Below are 24,853 nucleotides of genomic sequence, written 5' to 3'. Positions count from 1 at the left end.
AATGGTAATTTTCTCTCACTTTAAAATTATGGGGTCACAAGGAACATAGGAATAGTAGGACCCAGATTTGTTGCTTTAGTTTATATAAAACATTCCTCTTTGGTGCATTCATGCCCATTTAGGTGGATGCTATGTTTTTCCAACTCCCCAGTGTACCTGGCATAGACCCAACCTAGAGCTCATCCTCTAACACTTGCTGAATGAGTGAGGGATTAAGGAGCAATGTTCCTTTGTAAGGGAAATAAATTTCTTATCACTAATAAAATCTAACAACCAAAGTCTACTATTTCATCTCAGGCAGGTGGGAAGCGAAAATATTCCCATATACATTTGTGGGTAGTGAGTGGTTTTTGGTGTTTTCTAGGGGTTAATGTTTTCTCTTTGTATAAGAATCTCATCTCTGATCAGCAAATCTAAGTTAATATTTGACTAGCAAGTTGAATTATTAATTATAAAGGGCTTTGGAGAGTGCTTGGAAAGTATTTGTTAAATAAATTTATATTCCCCCAAATTAAACTGGTAAATCAGGAACTTGGCTGTTGCATTTTAGGAACCTCTGAAATTTAACCTAAGAGCAAGTGTGAAAATAACTACCCAACAGCTTGAAATAAGAGAACCATCAGGAACCTGGGAGGTTCTGAGGCACATGATTTCCCCACACTCCTTTTCAAAAAAAAAAAAAGGATATATTTTACTGGATTCCATTAGAGTCTATTGTGCAGTAGCAGCTGCCTTGGACTTCTCTGATGTGGAAAAATCCTTGATTATTTGAGCAATAAGTCATTTTCTTGTTCTCCAACTGAAAACATTGGCTTTAATTAAAATCTTTAATCTAGAAAGGATGCTAACATCTCCAAACTTAAGAATTCTGTATTTCTATAAGCTCTGAGTGGCCTTCCCTGCCTCTCCTTTCCAGAGCCCTCCCCACACTGCTGCACCTAGCTCCCCTCTGTCCTTCAGAATGAACAAGGACAAGTGATGATAACAGTGTAGACAATGGTGAGAGAGGAAATGTCACACACAGGGGACAGAGAGAGAAGGAAGGACTGAAAAACACATAGAGGGGAAAGGCGCAAGAAAGAAATCTATGAGTCTGAGATCTCCGCTCAGGTGCAATCAAAAGTTTTTTCATCCTTTCTCCTTGACCTTTCTGGTTTGGTCCCCAACTCCTGAACATTCACAGATACTTCCTGGTATCACACTGGAGAACTAGGAAACAATGAGGGGTGGGAAGCATCACGGAGTAGACAGAAAGTGTATGTTAGCTGGCTTTTAGTTATTAGAAGGTAGGCTCATCGCTTGCCTTCCATAAGCACCAGAGTGTAGATCTCTGAGGCCTCTCTATAAAGCCTCTGGGAAGGAGGGGGCTGAGGCAAAGGAGGCAACGTGGTCACATTGGATGAATGGATCCCTTCCCAGGATTCTCAGATACCTTGTCGTTGAAAAGTATAACAAGGGGAAGTTCTAGTGGCTATCTCAGTCTGAGGAAGCCACAGAGGAAAAACAGATGGGGGACTTTTAATGTCAGTCACATGGCATCCTTTCCCTGAACAACAGGAGCTTCAGTATTTCCTTTATGATGCTAAAGAATAATAGTAGTTCTAAACTAACCCTTCCTTAGAAAATTAAAGAATTCAGGGTGCCTGGGTGGCTCAGTAGGTTAAGCGTTTGCCTTCCCAGGATCTTGGATTGAGTCCCACATCAGGCTCCCTGCTTCTCCCTATCCCATTCCCCCGATTATGCTCTCTCCCTGTCAAATAAATAAATAAAATCTTAAAAAAAAAAAAGAAAGAAAGAAAGAAGAAAAAAAGAAAATGAAAGAATTCAAATCCACTAGAGAACCCAAGTGAAAAAAACCAAACTGGTGTATCAGGGACTGTGTCTATCTGAGTTATGACTTGATGTAACTCTGGACTGGTACAAACAGTACCTTGTGTATGACCAGTATTGAATAATTACTGTAATGAATGTCCTCTTTTTCAAAATTCTTTGAAAATCAGTTCTACTTACTGCCCAACTAGGGTAAAGTCCTGGGAAAACACACCTGTGGAATCAGGATAAATGAACAGAAGGAGGAAGAAAATGTTCTTTCTTCCCTCCTTTTTGAAAGAGAGGTGAAATGCCTTTTAGATCCTTCATTGCAAAATACAGGCAACTAGCCATGAATAATCTAGTTTTAATAAAAAACAGAAATGGGCTGACATTGGGCTACTATCTACTGTATCCCACTTACTTGGGCAGCCAGAACAAGCCTGGCACCCTTTTCTTTAGCTCTCCTGGGATGGGCAGTCACTTTTGTCCTGCTCCCAACACCTATCCATTGCTCGGTCTAAGAGGGAGCTCAGTCTACAGCTCATGTGGACAGCCCATGTCTACAACTCAGTGGAAGTTCTAGCTTAGTGCTGGTCATCACCAAAATGAAGACCTCCCTAAAACACAGTCCCTTTCACCACACTTGGAAGCAAAGTTTGTATAACTGCTACAAGCACTGCCTCTGGGCATTACTGGAGTCCAGTCAAGCCCACTAGCACCTCTGCCAGTCCCTATATAGGCTCCAAGAGCAATCTGGTCCCTAGAGACTAGACTCTCATACTCCAAGCAAAAACTGAAGCAGAACCATGAATTCTGCTCCATGACTTCTTCTGCTGCTTAGAGATGACAATTTTCAATAGGGAATTTACTTATTCAGTAAATATTTTATTAAAAATTTATTTATGAGGTGCTTGGGTGGGTCGGTCAGTTAAATTTCGGCTCAGGTCATGATCTTGGGGTCAAGGGATTGAGTGCCACATTGGGTTCCGTGCTGGACAGGTAACCTGTTCAGGATTCTCTCTCTCCCTCTCCCTATACATTTTTTTTAAAGATTTATTTATTTATTTATTTGACAGATGGAGATCACAAGTAGGCAGAGAAGCAGGCAGAGAGAGAGAGGAGGAAGCAGGCTCCCCGCTGAGCAGAGAGCCCGATGTGGGGCTTGATCCCAGGACCCTGGGATCATGACCTGAGCTGAAGGCAGAGGCTTTAAACCACTGAGCCACCCAGGTGCCCCTCCCTAAACTTTTTAAAAGCAATGTCTACATCCAACATGGGGCTCGAACTCACAACTCTGAGATTAAGAGTCACATGCTCCGGGGCGCCTGGGTGGCTTGGTCAGTTAAGCATTTGCCTTTGGCTCGGGTCATGGTCCCAGGGTCCTGGGATTGAGCCCCGCATTGGGCTCCCTGCTCAGTGGGAAGTCTTCTTCTCCCTCTCCCACTCCTCCTGCTTGTGTTCCCCCTCTGTCTCTGTCAAATAAATAAATAAAATCCTAAAAAAAAAAAAAAAAAAAAGAGTCACATGCTCCATCAACTGAGCCAGCCAGGCACCCCTTGATAAGAATTTTCTCAGCATACAGAAAGTAGAATTGTGCCTAGTCACAGTAGGAGTTACAGAACAATTAAAGGTTGGTCTCTGCTCTTTGTCCAGACCCAAGACCTGGAATTGTAACATTCCTGTCTTTTCCTTCCTTTGCTTCCAGGAGAGTTAGAGAAAAGGGTGTCAGGCTTGTTCTGGCTGCCCAAGTAAGTGGGTACAGTAGGTGGTGGCCCAACCTCAGTCCATTTCTGGTTTGTTTTTTTTTGTTTGTTTGTTTGTTTGTTTGTTTGTTTGTTTGTTTTTTTAAATGAGCAAGTCTTAGGCTCACCTCTGTTTTGTTTGTTTTTTTTTAAAGATTTTATTTATTTATTTGACAGAGAGAGATCACAAGTAGGCAGAAAGGCAGGCAGAGAGAGAATGAGAGGGAAGCAGGCTCCCCGTGGAGCAGAGAGCCCGATGCGGGACTCGATCCCAGGACCCTGAGATCATGACCTGAGCCGAAGGCAGTGGCTTAAACCACTGAGCCACCCAGGCGCCCCATTTCTGGTTTTATTAAAATGAGAAGATTGTTTATGGCTAGTTAGTTGCCTGTATTTTGCAATGAAGAATCTAAAAACTGGCTGACTTTTACACACTGGGTTTGAGCAAAAACCTTTATCTCCAAATGTTTTCCCTTAAAATGGTCCCATGAAATGTCCTGGGGTAAGGACCGCAATGGCCAGTTCAAAGACATCTGTTTCTTGATTGTATGTTCCCTAGCTGCTTACAAGAAGGCTCAGAGGAAGTTTACCACAGAACAAAGAGGATGCTGAGAGTTGGGACCCACCGCCAGCCAGTGGTAAGCAACCACAACTTGTCCATACTCACTGTCCTGTGTTCCTCTCCTTTCCCGTCAAAGTAAGCTCGGATAGTGGCCAGCCCAGCATACTCCCCCTGGGCTCCGCTGTAAAGATAAGAAGAGGGTCAGAGCTCTTTGCTTTCATTTACTCATTCAATATTCACTGGGCATGGGTGGCATGTTCACCAACATGCAACCTAAAGACACTACCTGATACCATTGAAAGCTTACCGAGGATCGCTGCACCAGCCTAAAAGTTCTTGAACAACCACAGAATGGCTCTTGGTCTTTGTAGTAAAGCTTAACCACTGCTACTCAGTGCCTTTCAAGCCCTGCTTGGGACCATGCACCTAAGATTTCATTTATCATAGAAAATTTCAAAATTATACAAAAATAGAAGAATATAAGGAGCTGCCATGTACCTATCACCCAGCTTTAACAATTCTCAGATATGGTCAATCTTTTTCCAACCATATCCCTCACTAACCCCCTTACTCTGAACTAGATTATTATTTAAGTAGGCTCCATGCCCATCACTGAGCTTGAACTCACAACCCTGAGACCAAGAGTTCCTTGCTCTATGGACTAAGCCAGCCTGGCAACCCTGAACCATGTTATTTTGAGGCAAAATTCAAGCATCATATCATTTTATCAATTCAAACTTCACTGTTTATCTTTCAAAGATAACAACTGTGTTTTAAAATATAGCTACAGGGGCATCTGGGTAGCACAGTCAGTTGGGCATCCAACTCTTGGTTTCAGCTCAGGTCTCACCTCAGGGTTGTGAGAGCAAACCCGCCACTGGGCTTCATGCTCAGCATAGAGTCTGCTTGGGTTTCTCTCTCCCTCTCGTTCTGTCCCTCCCCTCCACATGCATGCTCTCTCTCTTTCTCTCTCTCTCTCTCACTTTCTCTCTAAAATAAAGAAGGGCATGTGATGTAATGAGCACTGGGTATTATATAAGACTGATGAATTACTGACCTCTACCTCTGAAACTAGTAATACACTATATGTAAATTAATTGGATTTAAATTTAAAAATTAAAATAATAGGGTGGCTTGGTCAGTCAGTTAAGTGTCTGCCTTCAGTTCAGGTCACTGATCCCAGAGTCCTGGGATCCAGCCCTGCATCAGGCTTCCCGCTCAGTGGGGAGCCTGCTTCTTCCTCTCCCTCTGCCTGCCACTCCCGTTGCTTATGTGCTCATTCTCTCTTTCTCTCTCTCTCTGTCAAATAAATAAAATCTTTAAAAAATAAAAATAAATAAAAAATAAAAATAAAATTTTTCAAAAATATATATAGGTAACTACAAGTATTACACCTAAAACCACAATTTCTCAAGACCACCGCATTTTTAGTCAGTGATCAGATTACCCCAAAGGAACTATGCACTTTGAATGTGTCAACATTCCCTTTAGTCTCTTGGGTGAGCTTTCCCAGGCCCCACATCCATGTGGTTGCTAGGCCCGCCATACCCAACTAAGCAGTACTGGAAGGCACTACTTTCAGAGCACACTTAATGACTAACAGTCCAGTGAGTGGTGCTGACTCAATCATAAACTGTTACTTAATGTTCTCAGTAATCTCTGCAGGAAAGAAAGGGAAGTGAGTAATAGGTTTTTAAATCCCATTCAAATGCTTATTTCCTCTATTTCACAAAATTATACTATTCTTTAACTCTGTAGAAAGCCCAGTGGTTTTGGCATTCATCCTTTCTAATCACCCCACAATATTGAGATCATACTCTAAAAGCACAAGGCTTAAGGACAAACTAGATAAACTTTTATTTATAAACCAAAAGCTAAAATTTTGAGTACTGGAATATTTTTCAAGAGAACACAAGGATCGAACTAGTTGGATTTGAAATGTTTGCAAACTACTGTGGAACACTGATCATCTGGTGTCAGGAGACAGGATCATTGAGGACTTAGGGGAGGACATAGAACAGGGAAGCGTCTGGGGTGAAAGGCTTAGAGTGTGGCTGGAGAAAGAGAAGGGAAGTGGTGATTTGCAGAGCCATAAAATTGAGTAGATGAGCTAAGTAACAGTAATAAGTATAAACTGCTCCATTAACCAAGCATGTCCTAGTTACCAGGAACAGTGCACAAAGGAAGCACTGGGAAATGGTAGCCCTTGTGGTGGTTGCCACCAAGCATTTTTCATTATCTTATTTAATCGTTCCAATACTCCCATGAAGTAGGTACCATTGCTCCTATTTTGCATGAAAAGAAACTGAGGTCTGAGTATTACATGCCCAATGGCCCACAGTGGCAGATTTTACACTTCATACCACTTAGCCTCTCAAGGAGGCTGATGATTCCCAGGTAAGCTGTGCTACTCCTCTGAGTATGCTGTGCTTCCCAAAGGAGTCAGAGTTACGGTTTTCCTTCACAGAACCCCTATCTGAGTGATAGAATGAGGAGGTTTAACTACACATAAAAGAAGACCTGTCCCTGTAAGACTGAGGCACCCAGTTCCTCATTGCTTAGTTTTAATAAAAAACTCTTCTCTGCTCTCTTCTAGGGAGTGAGGCAGACACCAGTCTTCCACTTTCTGGGCTTTGGAGAAATAGTTGTAGTTCACATGATGTTTTTATTTTGGGAGTAGAAAAATGAATATGCTTCAGCAAACCACCCACACTCCTAGTTACTTAGCCATTCTGTGCCTCTGTATTCTCATCTTTAAAACAGGGATAATAAATTGCACCCATATGCACTCAAGAGTATTTTGCTCACTCTTCTGTTAATACAATCCTAAACATGTACTGTACATTGAAAATGGTTATAGAGCTCACATTTACTTTGTGTGCCTGTCTTGTCTCAGAGTGTAAGCTTTGAGAGTAGGATCTAAGTCTCAGAATACATAGAACAGTACTCTGCATGGAGTAGCTCTGCAATAAATGCTGAATAAATTTGTTCAAAATTGAGTTTTCATCTCCAGCCCAGGCAGTCAGCACTGTCATCCTTTCTTCCATGGAAAGGGGCCTCAACGAATGGCCATGTGTTTTTCTCACAATTTCTGTTCATCTTGTTTTGTTGGAGAGCCAAAGTATTCAGACCAAGAATGAAAGAGACTGGAACTATGAGCTGGCAATCCAAGAGAAAGGAAATACGCTAAAGACTTCATCATAAATGCTGGATGAAGCAACTCAAAAAGTGCAAAATATATGTTCTAAAGGCCACATAAACCTTATTACTGCGGTTCTATTAAAGTAAGGGGAATTTTTTTAAAAAAGAAGAAGAAAAATAAAGTAAGGGGAATTGTTAGTGCCACCTGTTGGTGGAAAAGTATTATGAAAAATAACTGCTTGGCTCCATAACCCAGATTGAAAGTCTATCAGAAAACTACACGTGGAGTAGCTGCAAGGATAGTGGTTTTCTGACATCTTTTAAATCGGAAGTCGTTGGTGGCTTGGACCTGCAGAGCTGGCAACAGAAAGGAGGACAACAGTGGGTGGGGAGACTCAGACCCACAGATCACAGGCTTAAACTATCTTAGAAAAACAAAGTCCTCCAGTCATGGTATTTATTCAGACTGGTAAAAGACTTTGGTATTTATTCAGACTGCTACATATTATACTGCTTAACACAGAATGAGTGAAATCTAGCAGATGACTTCCTGCAAAACCCAGACTCACTCTAGAGACCAGAAGTCCCACAGGGAGAAAATAAGATGGAGTTGATTGAATTCCACAGTTTTTTAATGATTTAACATGGACTCTATTAGTATCAGTGCAGCATCCTCAAGATAATTTCAGGCAGCTACTCAATGTGAATATCAAAAAGGGGAAGGGGGAGGGGGAATCTGAAGATGATCTGACAGGGCCAAGGTTCAGCTCTTTTGCCAAGACTAAACAAGAGTTTAAGGACACAATAAACGTCAAAGATTTTTATCACTTTACCTTTATCTTTGCTAAAAACCCTGGGCAAAAAGGTTGGAATTTAGAAATACTAAAGCTTAGTTATACCTGGAAGGGTTACATTTTTAGATATTGGAACAAATTTTTATTGGACCCTTACACAAGATCAATCCCAAGGGAAAGTTAGAGACTTCTGCTAGATGTTAGAAATATGACAGCAGATGATCAGTCTATATATGATGAAGGAACATGGCATGCTCTTACAGACTGTGCAGAACATGCATGGCCAGTGGTCACAGGTAGAAAGCTGAGCACTTCCTAAGCATAGAACTATGATGGATTAAGATTATGAATGAACTGCATCCTGTAAAGAAGGAATTTTGGTCAGTTACTGTGTATATTTATCACTGATTACAGAAGTTATCTTTGACGAGACATGGAAAAACTCCTCAATCTGCTTAAAGAATATGGTGGCTGGGGGCGCCTGGGTGGCTCAGTGGGTTAAGCCTCTGCCTTCAGCTCAGGTCATGATCCCAGGGTCCTGGGATGGAGCCCCCATCAGGCTCTCTGCTCCGCAGGGAGCCTGCTTCCTCCTCTCTCTCTGCCTGTCTCTCTGCCTACTTGTGATCTCTCTGTCAAATAAATAAACAAAATCTTAAAAAAAAAAAAGAATATGGTGGCTAACATTATAGACACCATAGAAATTCCTCAGGATTTCGCTGTTTTGGAATATTTAGAGACATTATTAAAGCTGTTATTTTTAAAGATTTTATTTATTTATTTGACAGAGATCACAAGTAGGCAGAGAGGCAGGCAGAGAGAGTAAGAGGAGGATGCAGGCCCCCTGCTGAGCAGAGAGTCCCATGCAGGACTCTATCCCAGGACCCTGAGATCATGACCTGAGCAGAAGGCAGAGGCTTAATCCACTGAGCCACCCAGGCACCCCTAAAGCTACTATTTTTAAAAGAAATATGTCATGGTTTTTATATTTATACATAGAACACATTTTACAAGACTGCAGAATATGATAATTCATGATTTAAGGTGACCCCAGTAGTCACCAGAAGTCCTGCTGAATTATACTGCAACTGTACTAAGAAAACAGTCTTTGTGTTCTCTAGGAGGATACTGTATTTATACAAATCAAAAGCAGCTAAAAATGTGCTCTCAAGAAAATGATCACGTTATGGATTCTGCCATTTTAAAATTTGGTGTCAGTAATTTAAGATTCATACTTTTTTTTTGAATTATCAAGTACCTAGATTTACCAGATCTGTTCCTATATTAATTTTCTCTAGATATTCTTATGGAAATAATTTTCCATTTTTATTCCCATTATTATTTTTTGCACACTGATGGCCACATTTAGTGTGTGACTTAAGAGAAGTTCTCTTTTATGCTGCTTATAAGTCAGTAGGCCTATTTTATTTTTTTTTTAAAGATTTATTTATTGGGACTCTTGGGTGGCTCAGTCAGGTAAGCATCTGCCTTCAGCTCAGGTCATGGTCCAGAATCCTGGGATTGAGTTATGCATTGGGCTTCCTGCTCAGAAGGGAGCCTGCTTCTCCCTCTGCCTGCAGTTCTCTCTGCTTGTGCTATCTCAAATAAATAGATGAAATCTTTTTAAAAAAGAAAAAAAATAAAGATTTATTTATTTATTTGAAAGAAAGAGAGAAAGTAGGAGGGGGCAGGGGAGAGAATCTCAAGCAGACTTCTCAGTGAGCACAGAGCCTGACATGGGGCTCAATCTCACGACCTTGCGATCATGAGCTAAGCTGAAACCAAAAGTTGGAGGCTTAACCATCTGAGCCACCCAGGCGCCCTGAACCTATTTTATTTTTAATAATATTTGAATTTCCTGATAAGTTTCCTTTTGTATTTTTTTAGCTATTACATTTAAAAAGACATTCTTCCTGAGAAATCATTCTTTTATGAATGATAAATTATACATTTAAATATGAAGTGAATTGTTTCCCTTCATCTATAATATCTAACAACTAGCTTCTAGCTCATTGTATGTATTGTAACATCTGGAAGCTAGAATATATATCATTATTAAAGAATAAGATTAAAAAAATAAGATTTCTATAGATATAAACAAGTTTATTCAAAAATTCATATGCAAGGCAAAGTAACTAGAATAGTTACACTTTGAAAAAGAAGAAAGTGGGAGGAATCAGTCTATCTGATGCCAAGACTTATTATATACCTACAGGAATCAAGATTGTGTGTTACTGGGGGAGGAACAGACACGTAGATTAATGGGTTAGAATACAGAAACCAGAAATCAATTCACAAAAAATAAACCAAACTGATTTTTTACAAAGTTGCAAAAGCAATGCAGTGGAGGAACAGTAGCCTTTTCAACAAGTAGTGCTAGAGCAGTTAGACACGTGTAGGTCCACCTAAGACTTTCACCCTTATAAAAAAATCATCTCAAAGTAGATCATGGATTTAAATGTAAAATATAAAGCTATAAAACTTTTAGAAATAAATGGAAAAAATCTTTGGGATCTAGGACTAAACAAAGAGTTCTCAGACTTGAAACCAAAAGCACAATTCATAAAAGGAAAATTGATAAATTACACTTCACCATAATTACTTTTGCTCTGCAAAAGACCTTTTTAAAATGGCAAAAAGACAAGCTACGAAGTGGGAGAAAATATTTGCAAACTACTTATCAAATAAACAGTAAAGACATCAAAGACAGCCCAAGTAGAAAATGGTGCTGTGATGATCCAACATGGAAATGCACTTAGAAATCCTAAAGAAGGGTCATCTGGATGGCTCAGTCGATTAAGCATCTGCCTTTGGCTCAGGTCATGATCCCAGGGTCCTAAGATCAAGTCCTACATCTGGTTGCTTGTTCAGCAGGGAGCCTGCCTCTCCCTCGCCCTCTCCCTGCCACTCCCCCTGCTTGTATATTCCTCATGCCCCTTTGTCTGACAAATAAATATATCTTAAAAAAAAAAATACTGAGAAAGGTTTCCATTAGGATGCTGGAGATTCACTGGGTATTCATTGTTGCTGTTTTTTTTTTTTTTTTAAAGATTTATTTATTTGACAGATAGAGATTACAAGTAGGCAGAGAGGCAGGCAGAGAGAGAGAGGAGGAAGCAGGCTCCCAGCCAAGCAGAGAGCCCGATGCGGGGCTCGATCCCAGGACCCTGGGATTATGACCTGAGCCGAAGGCAGAGGCTTTAACCCGCTGAGCAACCCAGGCGCCCCCATTGTTGCTGTTTTTATGTGTATGTGGGAATGCAAAGTTTTTTAGTCCCCTTACTAATTAGGGGAATTTCCCATTTTGTGTGAGCCTAGGAGAAAGGCAGGGTCCTAAAGCCACCCGTAGAAGCAGGAAGGGACCAGACATTCCATCACTACCCATTAACAAAGTGTTGGACACATGACCCACTCCCAACCATAGGATACTCCAGTAGCCTGGGACTTTATCAATCTGGAAAGAGTGACACAAGGAATGGGACAATCACAGATTTTCCAGTGGTAGTGGTGACTCTTCCCCTGGAATAATCCTGATCTCTGCTGCCAGTCTCCCTTGGTCTTGCCACCTAATTCATATGTGGATTTAAGTTTATATTATGCTACTATATATTATATTATATTATATTATATTATTATTGTTATTGTTATTAAAAAATCATGCATTCATGTGATTTAAAAATATGTGTCAGTAAAACAAGCAACTCCCTCCTATTTTACCAGTCCCACTCTCCAGAAGGAAACCCAATTAATGATTTCTTTTGATGTTGCACATTTTGGTGTCAAACTCCCCTCATCCAAAAACTTTTTTATTTTAAAAATACCACCATCAAGTGCTCAGGAAGTGACTAAGTGATCCAAGTGAAACATTAGCTAAGGAACTGACATGGTGAAACTGATCCCAGTTTTCAATCCATGGCAACATCATCAGACACTCCTAAGAAAATAAGGTTAAAAAAAATGGCACTGATCCCTATCTTATGAATGGAATAAACAGGGTTAACTGACACTTTTCCAATACACATACTTTGGAAGCAATAGGATTTAATCAGTCTAATGCTGTTGCTTACCTCAAGTACCCACCCAAAAGCTGCCTGGATCTCCTTTCCAATGAGGATATAATAAAAACCTCTCAAAAGATCATTCTGGAATTTTCTTACCAATATTTATCTAATTTGACATAAACTGAATTTTATACTTAACCTTCAAATTATGGTCAAGAAACATCTGAAGAGATCCAGTTGCTCTAACCATTCTGATATCTGAAGAGTACCCTCGAGCAGGGGTTCTCAAACTTAAGTTCCCAAACAAAGCATCAGCCTCACCTGTGAACCTGGTAGAAATTCAAGTTCTCAATTACTGAATCAGAAAATCCTGTGGGGGGATGCCTGGGTGGCTCAGTTGGCTCAGCAGCTGCCAAAGGCCCAGGTCATTATCTTAGGGTCCTGGGATCAAGTCCAGCATCGGACTCCTCACTCATCGGAGAGCCTGCTTCTCCCTAAGCCTGCTTAACCTGCCACTCTGCCTACTTGTGCTCTGACAAATAAATAAAATCTTTAGGAAAAAAAAAAATCTTTTGGGTGTGACCAAGTGAGAAAACCATTGTCCAAACCCTACAAACTTCAAAAATCAAAATATACTTTTGAGAGTTAAGGAAATCGGGGAAGGGGAGATCTTCTCCTTACTGTGTTCTATGTCTTCAAAGATGGTGCTCTTTTTTTTTTTTTTCTAAGATTTTTTATTTATTTGACACAGAGAGAGAGACAGTGAGAGAGGGAATACAACCATGGGAAGTGGGAGAGGGAGAAGCAGGCTTCCCACTGAGACAGAAGCCTGATGTAGGGCTTGATCCCAGGATCCCAGGATCCCAGGATCATGACCTGAGCTGAAGGCAGATGCTTAAGGACTGAGACACCCATGCACCCCAAGATGCCTCTCTTCATCCTTCACCATTCTCTTCTTCCTGGGATTCTGGAAAATCAGTCTCTAACCAGAGGAGGGTCTCTGCTACCTAGCCTCCCAGAGTTCTGAGAGAGAGGTTATGGAGTTGCACCAGCCTCCATGGAAGTATGATCAGAGATTATCAATGGTATGAGTCCTGTTAAGAGCTATTAGTGGGGCGCCTGGGTGGCTCAGTGGTTTAAGCCGCTGCCTTCGGCTCAGGTCATGATCTCAGGGTCCTGGGATCGAGTCCCGCATCGGGCTCTCTGCTCGGCAGGGAGCCTGCTTCCCTCTCACTCTCTCTGCCTGCCTCTCTGCCTACTTGTATCTCTCTCTGTCAAATAAATAAATAAAATCTTTAAAAAAAAAAAAGAGCTATTAGTGACATCAATCATGAGCTCAAGGATGGGGTTGTGGGAGGTAGCAACTATCAGGTGTTTGGTTCTCCTTGCTCTATCTCCTGATAGGCACATGACGGTTGTGATTTAGTCTTCAAAGGGCACTTTCAAAGTTCAGATCACTGGAAGATATTCTAACTAACTAATCTAACTAAGCTTACCCCTTTGGTGTTTGTTCAGGGCAACATGCTCTCCAGAACAATGATGCACATTAGAATCACCTGGGTTGGGTATTAAAAACCATGACTCCTGAACCGCCCCCCCCCCGGGGGGGGGGATTCTGATACTAGTTTGTAGGGTAGGGAGAGCATCAGAATTCTCCACAGGCTCTCCAACTAATTCTAATAAGCAGCCAGGACTGTGAATGCCTGCAACTCCAGTGTTTTTCACAGTATGGTGGCCAAACCAGCATATTAATATCATCCAGAAATTTGCTAGAAATGCAGTTTCTTAGGCCCCAATCCAGTCTTACTGAATCAGGAACTCTGACAGAGAAGTTTAGCAATTTAACAAGCCCCATAGGTGATTCTCCCACACAATAAAGTTTGAGATCTATAGATTATTCTGTTTATACCTTTGTTTAAGAACCTTCCAGGTGGAGATTCTGGGAAACTAACTGACAGCTCTATATTCATGATCATAGTTTGCTGTTTTTAAAGATGAAAACAACTTCCTTACTCTTATTATAAGCCAAGGGAGCTAATAATAATCCCGGTTTGTCTTTCATTTTAGATATCAGTGAAAGGTGTTAATTACGGTTTCTGTCTGCCTTAAACGTTACATCGTAACTCTAACCCAGCAATTTCTGGAGTGTACCTGTGTGCTGCTGAATTATTTTAAGTGTGTCACAGTGTTTTGGGGGAAAAAGCCAATGCAAGCCATGCTGGGCACAGTAGAAAATGGAAAGATAATGAAATTCGATCTGGTTACTTTCTTCACCAAACTGGAAATGCTCTCCAGGTTTGTGGATGCAGCAATAAATACGAGAAATGGGGACAAGCTTCTTAACATTTTTGTTTCAAGTCTTAAACACCTTTGGAATCTAACAGTCCCAGGAAATGGAGCAAGTAAAAGTTTAGCCATATGAGTTAAAGATTTCATGCCACAGTTGATCATAATAAAATCCTTTATCAACCATAATCATCAGCCATTCTTCAATTAAGTTTCAGTCAGATCAATAACAGCATGTGCCTTCTTGCTTCTTCATAATGTAGAAACCTACATTATGTCTAAGGAGGAAGTCCTTTGGAGGTATCACATTTTCTGGGTGTTAACCCTTCTTTTGAGTTACTGAATTCCCTTTCAGAAAAAAAAAAAAAAAATCCACTGAAGGGAAAGATCCTGTGGCAGTATATACCTAGGCAGGAACTATTATGGAAAGACCAAAAGCCGTCTGTGAGCATAATGTGGAACTCTACTGGATCAGATCAGAAAGGCCCAGCAGCAAAGACGAGGCGGAGCAGTCAGGACCACGTGCCGAACACTCAGGTTCATGCCTGAAAACTGTTCTCCTACACAATCATCTTAGAACCAGAGAGCTGTGTTACGAGTCCACTTGGTGTTAAATTTCATTCTGTTCTGCAGAGCTTGTTTCCTATGCCCTTGCTGCAAGACTTTCTCACTTTATGTTTGAATACTATGTTGCTGCTAAGACTGAGGTAGTATATGGTTTGGAACGAAACCCAGGGCAGGTGTCAAAGCCAGCTTCATCAAGCCATCAGCTGACAGAGAAATGCTCTGAGATCAGAAGACCCAGGGTAGAAATGAATCTGTAAGCATCTTACATTGTGTTTAATTGTTTCATAGTGTGCATACTCCCCACAATAAAATTAACTTCTTTTTAGATTATATACTAACATTTATCATGGTTAAAAAAGTTTTTAGTAATTTACCAAAGCATAAGGACAGGGAAGGGGAAAACCAAGATAAAAAAAAAAAATTTAAAAAAGGACAAAAAGCACTGAAGTTCCACCACCTTGAGAAAACTAACTGTCCTTCTTTTCATATACCTCTTCCCACCTACACCTCTGCATTAATATATAAATCAGTATGGCCATGCCTCAAAAAAACATCTGAGTATATACCCAAAATAATTAAAACCAGGGACTCAGGTATTTGTATACCAATTTTCATGGTAACATTATTCACAACAGCTAAAAGGTGGAAAGAACCCAATGTCCATCAATGGGCAGAGATAAGCAAAATGTGGGGCCACACATACAGGGAAATATTATTCAGCCTTAAAAAGGAAATGCTGACATATGCTACAACATGGATAAAGACATTATGAAATAAACCAGACAGAAAAAGACAAATATTATATAGTTCCACCTACATGACATACCTAGTAGTCAACTTAATAGCAGCAAAAAAATAAAATCATGGTTGCCAGAGGTTGAGGTAAGACAGAAATGAGGAGTTGTTGTTTAACTGATATAGAGCTTTGATTTGGGAAGATAAAGTTCTGGAGATGGATGGTGCTGATGGTTGCAAAACAATGTGAATTCATGCTATTGAATTCTTAATAGATGGTTAATAATAAATGGTTAAAATGGGGCACCTGGGTGGCTCAGTGGGTTGAGCCTCTGCCTTCGGCTCAGGTCATGATTTCAGGGTCCTGGGATCGAGTCCCACGTCAGGCTCTCTGCTCACCAGGGAGCCTGCTTCCTCCTCTCTCTCTGCCTGCCTCTCTGCCTACTTGTGATCTCTGTCAAATAAATAAATTCTTTAAAAAAAATGGTTAAAATGCTAAATTTTCATGTCATGTGTATTTTACCACAATAAAAAATTTTAGAGTTGCAAAATATTCTAATGCTACTTCTTTAAAATTTTGCCATAATAAATATAAATATGACATATCATGTTTATATCATAAAAATCATAGGATAACAAAAAAGGAAAAGAAATTTTAGATGGAAAACTTTTCAGTGACTAGGCTCTAGAACGCTACGGATATACTGACCAACTCCAATTAGGTATAAATGAAAACACCAAGAAATAGTCTCCTGATGATAATTACAACTTCACCCCATATTTTAGAAGTATAATTTCAGTGGCTGACACAATATAGTAAATTCTCCCTCAATACAGAATACCTAGGAAAACTTATATTTCTTCTTACAATAAATATGAAGGCTACATCAATACCTTGGATTGGAGTGGTCAATAGCCAGCAGTAAATTATGATGAATTAACCAATAAATAGTTAGCCCTGTGGGTAGACTAATTATAATACTTAGAATATAATGTGACCTGGATATATAATTCACTTGTGGAGAGAAGATCAGCACAAATAAACCAAGAGGATTCTAACAAGATAAAAATAAAATCCTCACATAGAGAATAAATGGTGTATCCCTTCCTCTTCCTCTTTCCCCCAAACTTTAATCTCTGGAAGCATGATTTTCCCAACAAAAGAGTAGGGCATTTCCTCATCTGTCATAGCAGCCTCTGCTAAGAACCAGAAATATCCCTCAATAAGCCTCAACTTTCGGCACGGCTCATGTCACTTTCAAATCAGCTCTTAGAAATGAGGGTTACATCTGGGAATCTGTGAAGGTGGAGAAGGCATCACTGACAGAAAGGACATCCTAATAACGATCTCCTTCCCTCCTACAAAACTGAGACAGGGTACTGAATCTCACTGCCAGTGAGGAGAGCAGGACAGAGACATAATAAGAAAAACAAGAGAAACTTCTACCACAGTGGTTCTTACCCTTGCCTTCAAACTGGAATCACCTGGGAAGCTTTATAGAAACACTCATTCCTGTGTCCCTTACCTTGCCCTTCTCTATTAAGATTACAATTCCATCTGGGACTGAGATCTGGACACCAGAATCTTTTTATAAACTCACCACATGACTCCCAATTTCCAGCCAGGGTTGGGAACCATTGCTTTAAGGGAAGGCAAGCTTCCTTGTCCTTAGGTCCCATCTTTCAGGACCCCAGTTGGGCCCTCATTGAGCTGCAAAAGCTAAGGGCTTAAGACTTAAAATAGTCCTGAACAATTACTCTCCCATAGGACACAGAAGATGTAATCATATTCCATCACTAGAGGGCGAAGTTTCTTCATTTTCAACATTTCATTCAAGTATTATTGCCACAGATTAATAATTCACTCAGGTTCCTCTATTCCTTTGAAAAGGGGGAGGGGCTGACGGATGATGTTTTAATGAAGGTATGAAGCCTGACTTTCATGTATGTCATTCCTTCCTATTTATAAAATCAGGATTTGAGAAGCTATTATTAAAAGAGCTCTGTGTCCTTTCATTTGCCATATGCCCCCTTCCTAAAGGGTTTGTATTCTATAGGATGTATGTTTTTACAAAGTGCATGACTTTGCTGTAGAGCTTATGTTACCAAATAGGAGGTAGGGCTTGATTGTAGCTAAGATCTAATTATTTTCTATTTCAGAGAGTGAGACAATAAATGTTTCAGTTTTATAATCATTTGATTTTTGGGGTGCCTGGGTGGTATAGTTGGTTAAGCCTCCAACACTTGGTTTGGGCTCATGTCATGATCTCAGGGTTGTGAGATCAAGCCCCCTGTCAGACTTCTCACTTGGCGGGAAGTCTGCTTGAAGATTCTCCCTCTGCTACTACCCCCTACAAATAAATAAATCTTTTTAAAAAGACATTCATTTTTGTATATTTTTAAAATTATTTTTATCAACATATAATGTATTATTTTCCCCTTGATTTTTGTATCTTGAAGTCTGCATTTCTAACAAGCTCCCGAGTGATGTAAATGCTGAGGTTGCTGGTGGAGAATTATTATACTTCAAGTAGCGGAAGGTGGCGAATCCAGCCACAGAAACGCAACTCTTCTGAAGATACCTAAAATGTGAATTCATGCTGATAAAAGTGTCTACCCATCTCTCTCTCTTTTCCCTTGAAGACAGATCACAACCAACTGGATTCCAAATTGGATGTATATCAGAATCATTTGTTTGCTTCTTAAAAATAAGGTGTCTTAGTCCTAACTCCTGGAGATTATGATCAGTAGGGCTACAGTGGGACACAGACATTTGTATTTTATTAAGTACCCCAAAAATGGTGCTAGAGCCCTCTGCTTTAAAAAAAAAAAAAAAACAAACTCACTGTTCTTCAGAGTTTTTACTTTACAGATAAAGAAAGAGGCCGGGATTGGGGCAGGAACTTTCAAAGTTATTAGTGATAGCACAAACCAGGATCTAGGTTCTCCTGACCCTACTGGATTGAGACATTGCTGCTTGCTAGGAGTTAACATGTGTACTTGATTCTAATTCTAATGCTATGTCATTGATGGATATAGTAACTGGTTTTCAAAGATGGCCCACAATGAAACACAACTCTGGACATTCATACCTATGTGTTGTCCTCTCCTGCATTCAAACTGGGCTAGCCCTGTCACTTGCTGTAATAGACAGAATTCTCTGGAAGTCATGCTGTGAAACTCCAGAGGCTGAGCCTTAAGGGGTTTTGCAGCCTCCACATTCTTCCATCATGGAACACACCACTTTGAACCTAGACATCATTCCAGGATGAATGAGCCTCAAGCAACCACATGGAGAAGTCTACATGAACAAGAACCAAGGCCCAGGGCAACATCCTCCACTGAGCTCTCAGTCAACAGCCCATCATTAACTTGCCATCTATGTGAATGTGGCTACTAGCTGGACCTTCTAGCCATCCACCCCATTGGAGTTAACTGTCTACTCAACTCTCAGAATGATACGAAATTGTTGTTTCAAGTCTCAAAGTTTTTTTTTTGGGGGGGGGGGGGTAATATACCAAAAGAGATAGCGGAAAAGACAGAAGAAATCTCTTACCTGTTAGGTTGGAAGGAGAATCGGTCATAGCCCGTGAGTTCACATAAGTCTTTCTCAAGCTCTTGGAAAAGTTGCTGATACCCTTGAGCTTGGTCCAGAGGCACAAATGGGTGAATGTTTGCAAATTCTTTCCATGTGATAGGCTAAAGAGCAACAGGGGAGAAAACCCATGCATATGTACAACTGTAATAGTAAGAACAATACTAACTTTAATAATGATGACAATAATGAGTATAGCAGCAGCTAGCACAAAGACTGTTTACTATGTGCCAGGCATTGTTTTAAGCACTTTAAATACATTAATTCATTAAATCTCACCACAGTCTTACCAGATAAGTACTCTTACTACCTTCATTTTGTAAGTGTGTCAGAAAGGCCTAGAAAGGGAACTTACACAAAAATATAAACTTTTTCTATCTTTTCGGGAACAAAAAGTCCCCGAAATAGATTTATATCCATGAAACCCAATGAGTTGTTTCCGGTATGGTTTATGGCACATATATTTATCCACTCTTCGCTGAGCAGAACAAGACACAAACAAAAGCAAATGGGGAAAATGCTTCCAATCACAATACAAAATGGTTTTCTTGTCTGATGTGTTTGTCATATCAGAATAATCCTATGGAAAAAAAGGAAGAAGACAGCTCTAAAATGGATCCTAGCCTAGGAGAGATGTCAACCACATTTGTGTTATCAACCACAAGAGCAAGTTACACAAATCTTCTGGTGATACAAGAAATAAATCACAACCTGCAGTCTCTATCCTTCTGGCACTGTGAATGGATTTCTAGAAAGAAGACTTAAGGTTCTGAATTCTACTGAGCTTAACAACTACAAGTTGATAAAAGCATTGCAGGTTTAAAAGGGGGAATAGGAGGGGCAAGTGGCTGGCTTAGTCAGTAGACATGTGACTCTTGGGTCTCAGGACTGTGAGTTCAAGCCCCACATTCAGTATGGAGATTACTTAAAAATAAAATCTACAAATAAATAAATAGGGGGTAGTAAGGCATGAATATTATAATATTTAACCATTTTAATTTAAATTCAATTAATTCACATAGAGTATTAATTTCAGATAATTTTACTCAAATTTAAATGATCAAGTTGCAATAAAATTGGGGTTTCTCCTAAAATTGTTGAATAGTAAGGTAAAGATGGGATGCCTGGGTAGCTCAGTTAATTAAGCGTCTGCCTTCAGTTCAGGTCATGATCCCAGGGTCCTGGGATTGAGCCCTGCATCAGATTCCCTGATCAGTGGGGAGCCTGCTTCCCCCCTCCTTCTGTCCCTCCCTGCCCACTCGAGCTCCTTCTCTATTTCACTCGAACAAATAAATAAAATCTTAAAAAAAAAAAAAAGAGAAGCAAGGTAAAGAATTATTCAGGTAGTTATTAAATCACAATCCCAGTAGCTTTCTCTAGTTACCTAATTATGTACAAGGTAAAACACTGCTCCTACTAAGTTCCCTCTTAAGAGAAGTATCCTACTTACTGCGAGTTCAGATGAGCTGTTGAGCTTCATGGTACAGGACCCCTTTAAGAAGCATATCCAAAATGTATTACATTAGTGATTTCCTCTTGACCCTTTGATCTCCCCACATGGCCATCCCTTCATCCCTCTTGCAGCATATCAGATATAATCCAAAGAGATGGGACCAGGATTAGGGTTAGAAGTAGGAATAAAGACAACAATTACCAGTGGAATCATGCTGTGAACAAGGGAAATGTCTTTGTTTTCCAATTTCTTCATGTATCGCACAATATTTGTTTCTGAGTGATAGCTGTGAACACAAAACACATGATTTGGGGCATTATTATGAGGTAAGAGTCTATACACATCCTCCTGAAAGTTAAGACACACAGATGCACCTTCAAAATACAGATCAAATTGAGCCATAGGCAACATGCCAACAAAAGCATCAGAGGGAAGGAAAGACACAGAACCCCCACGAACCTCAGGGGATGCAGTAGGACAAGAAGCTTCTGTGGGCAGGAGGGACGGTTGGGAAGAAGAGTACATTGAGTTCCTGGGTATCCACAGTCCTCTCTTCCTGACAAGTGGGATTCGGGGTTACACTGCCAATGGAGCAGAGCCACCAAGAGGTAGCTTTGCCCAAATCAGGAACAGAATCCTTATGGAGATGGTTTATTAGAGAGCCATCCATGGCTGAGCTACAATAACCTGAGCGTATCATGGTTAGATCCAGAAGCTACTCTCTATGGGTGCCTGAATGGCTCTGTTGGTTAAGTCTCCCACTCTTTGTTTTGGCTCAGGTCATAATCTCATAGGTTGTGAGATCAAGCCCCATGTCGGGCTCCATGCTTAGTGGGAAGTCTGCTTGAGATGCTCTCCCTCTGCCCCTCCCCCAACTTGCACACTCTCACTTGCTCTCTTTCTCAAATAAATAAATCTTTAAAACAAATTAAGGAGCCACTCTCCATTATACTCCCAAGCCATAGCACACAGTGCACATAACCACACAAACCTGTTGAACACTTGATGTGTGAGGAAAGAGCTAGTTCTCTTGAAAGCAGTCCCTGGAATACCTCTCCGCTCCTCGCCCATGCTTTCAGCAACCAGCTCCTATGTGGAGAGACCACAGACTAGACAGTGGAAAGCATGCCTGGAACCACCTGTGGAGATCCAGGCTTCTGGTCGGCATGTACCCCAACAAAGTACTAGAGATCTACTACCACTGCCCAGCCCCCTGGCATCTGGCATGGTGAGGTAACAGGTATCAGGAGTCCTGTATTGTGGCAATTCTCCAGAGCATCATTTTTAAGTTCTATCGACATTTGCCACAGGAAAAGAGGAAAAATTACAATTTTTATTGCCTCCCCCAACTCCCAGTAAGACTTCTCCTGCATGTTCCTTGAGTAATGAAGCAAGTTCTAGTAAATTCTTTTAAAGGGCTATCAGAAAAGTTATGATGGGGGCGCCTGGGTGGCTCAGTCAGTTAAGCAGCCAACTCTGATTTTGGCTCAGGTCACCACCTCAGGGTCCTGCTTCTGGCTCCACTCTCAGCGGGGAGTCTGCTTGAGATTCTCTTTCCCTCTCTGTCTGCCTCCCAATTCCGTGCATGCTCTTGTTCACGCTCTCTCTCTCAAATAAGTAAATTAAAAAAAAAAAAAGTTATGATGACAACACTCACATAAGTATTCTCCCTTGTCAGTGATTTCATTTGTGAAAACAATTCTAATAAAATACATGTGCCAAGACAATTCAGTGGGCAAAAGGATAATCCCTACAACAAACAATGCTGAGAAAAGTGGGTATCCAGATACAAAAGAATGAAGTTGGACCCTTACCTTATACCGTATACCATATACAAAAATTAACTCAAAGTGAATTAAGTACCTAAATTTAAAAGCCAAAAGTATAAAACTCCCAGAGGAAAACACTGGCACAAATCTGCATGATCTTGGATTTGGATTTTGGTTTTTCAAATAGGACATCAAAAGCATGAGTAACAAAAGAAAAAGTAAATAAAGTGGACTTCAATTAAATTTAAAAACTTTTGCATCTCAAAGGACACTATCAAGAATTAAGAGACAACCCACAGAATGGGAGAAATGTTTGCATATTGTATCTGATAAGGGTTTAATATCCAGATTATATAAATGCATGTCTTGTTCCTCATTCTGCTGCAGGCTAATAGTACAGCTATCTAGAGCCCTTGGTGGGTGCTCCATAAATATTCCTTAAATGCATGGAAACTGGGGTTAAATTAAATGCAGAGTTCTAGGGAGAAGATAGCTTATTCACTCCTGATTCATTAACTAAGGCTTAAAAAAGAACAGTGTGCTATCTCTTTGATGGTTTACAACTGTTATCTGGTACTGAAATCCTCTCTTAAACAATACAGAGAGGACCAGGATGGCACTGTTCAGCACTCTGGAACCTATTTCTACTTGTATAGGAAACGTTTCCTTCCACTGATGCATTCAACAGTGTTTACTGAGTGCTTCCTGTGCACCCGGTCCTGTAGAGTGTTGTGATTAACATCTCGCCACGGGTTTAGGTAGCTACTGACTGCTCTCTCTATCATCTTCATTCCTTTCTCCTCACATGGCCCTGCTATTTCACTGCTTTAGAAACCAACTCGGTACACTGAACTGCCCCTAGTTCACATTGTAATCTTTCTCCTCTAAGCATTTATTATTGTTCTACCCAGTGTCCGGAACACCTCTGGCCCCAACCACCTTGTTCTTCAATTGTGCCATCTCCGATCGGATAACTCCTACCCATCATCATTCAGAACTCAGCTTAGGACAATTTCTCCAACTCTTGGGGAGAAGCTCCTCCTCACAGAGCATCTTCAGACATCACCTAGTGTGACCTATCACCTGGATTTTAATCTTGTGCATGTCTGAGTCCCTGTCAGGGCAGGAATCATGTCTAACTCACCACCATCCTCAGGGCCTCAGGACTGCCACGTTTTAGGTGTTCAATGTTACATGAATGTTACATGAATGAGTATTTTCCCAAAACTGACATAACCAAGACACCAATGTCATGATTCTCCATATTAGGGTAGTTTCAATTAAACACCATTAACAAGCCTCCCATGTAGCCTGGCTGCAAGGTACTAGCTAGGGCCCACAGCAGTGACCGTCAGCTATCAGGGATGGTCAGTGGCATAATTTTAAGACGCAGGCACCCAATGTCACACATGGAACAAGAGGCCAAGTCATCTTTGACAACATCTCAAACAGTTATTATGAGAAATGCACCTTCTTAATTTACTTACTGCAGATGACTCACAGCCAAAGATCCACAACAAGTCATCCAAATCTTTTTCATTGACTGTTTCATCAAGAGAAATCCCAAGCTACAGAAATGAAAATGAAAAGGCAAACATCAGCCCTAAACACCAAGACCAGTGGAGAAACCCCAAGAGAGGTCAAAGGGAGGAAGATGCTGGATAAAACCCTCAGTTATTCCAAAATATCTGGGTGCCACTGTATCCAAGTTGGCCCATGACTAGATGAGTCTGAGGCTTCACAAAGTTTAGAGTTTTCGGAGCCACCTCCAGGCTCTAACAGTCTGGTGCCTGTAGGTCACCTCTATTGACACTAAATTCACTTACCCTTTCCTTTCCTTAATATATTATATCACTTATCATGTTTTACCTTCAACAGTCATATGGTGAAGGGTATTATGAGAAAATATGTGGCTTAGAGTCCCATACATGAAAACACAAAGCCTCCAGTAAAGCTAAGAATGAATTATCCTTTATTTAAAAGTCACAATGTTCTAGTGGGAAATGAAGATTGTTTAAAAAACATAGATTGTGCCCAAAATTCCAATGCTTATTTTTTTAAGAAGAAAATTTTTAATAAGAAAAGTCAGGAAATTTTGAAGCAGTTTAAAAAAGCGGTTAAGTTTTACTCAACTGTGCCATCCTCAAAGAGCCGAAAATTGATTTGCCGCTGAGCGGCCCGGTCCAAGACCTCTTTCACTGAGCAGCCACACTGAATCTTCAAAGTGTCAAAGAACAAGTCATGCTGGAGTTGATGCCCTGCTCGCTTGAGACCTAGACAAGACAGGAGAGCCATGAATCCCCAACAGAAATCTGTTCGGCAGCCCCTGACCTTTCACAGAGAAGTAAAGAGGTAAACTCTTTTTTTTTTTTTTAATTAAGATTTTATTTATTTATTTA

The 24,853-nt window shown here is 40.5% G+C and overlaps 1 protein-coding gene across 1 annotated transcript in view; it reads right to left on the bottom strand.

Moving 5' to 3' along the window:
- The window catches only part of GLDC (glycine decarboxylase), a 98,661-nt gene that overhangs the window by 30,244 nt on the left and 43,564 nt on the right, over positions 1-24,853 (bottom strand). The window contains exons 10-16 of the mRNA XM_046023674.1: positions 24,588-24,727; positions 23,942-24,022; positions 21,677-21,774; positions 20,887-20,971; positions 20,683-20,724; positions 19,194-19,336; positions 4,222-4,297 (exon numbers count right to left, since the gene is read on the bottom strand). Coding sequence (XP_045879630.1) covers positions 4,222-4,297; positions 19,194-19,336; positions 20,683-20,724; positions 20,887-20,971; positions 21,677-21,774; positions 23,942-24,022; positions 24,588-24,727 — 665 coding nt within the window. The remainder of the gene's footprint in view (positions 1-4,221; positions 4,298-19,193; positions 19,337-20,682; positions 20,725-20,886; positions 20,972-21,676; positions 21,775-23,941; positions 24,023-24,587; positions 24,728-24,853) is intronic.

Source organism: Meles meles, chromosome 11 (assembly GCF_922984935.1).
Source record: "Meles meles chromosome 11, mMelMel3.1 paternal haplotype, whole genome shotgun sequence".
NCBI lineage: Eukaryota > Metazoa > Chordata > Mammalia > Carnivora > Mustelidae > Meles > Meles meles.
This window is presented reverse-complemented; position numbering and strand designations above follow the sequence as displayed.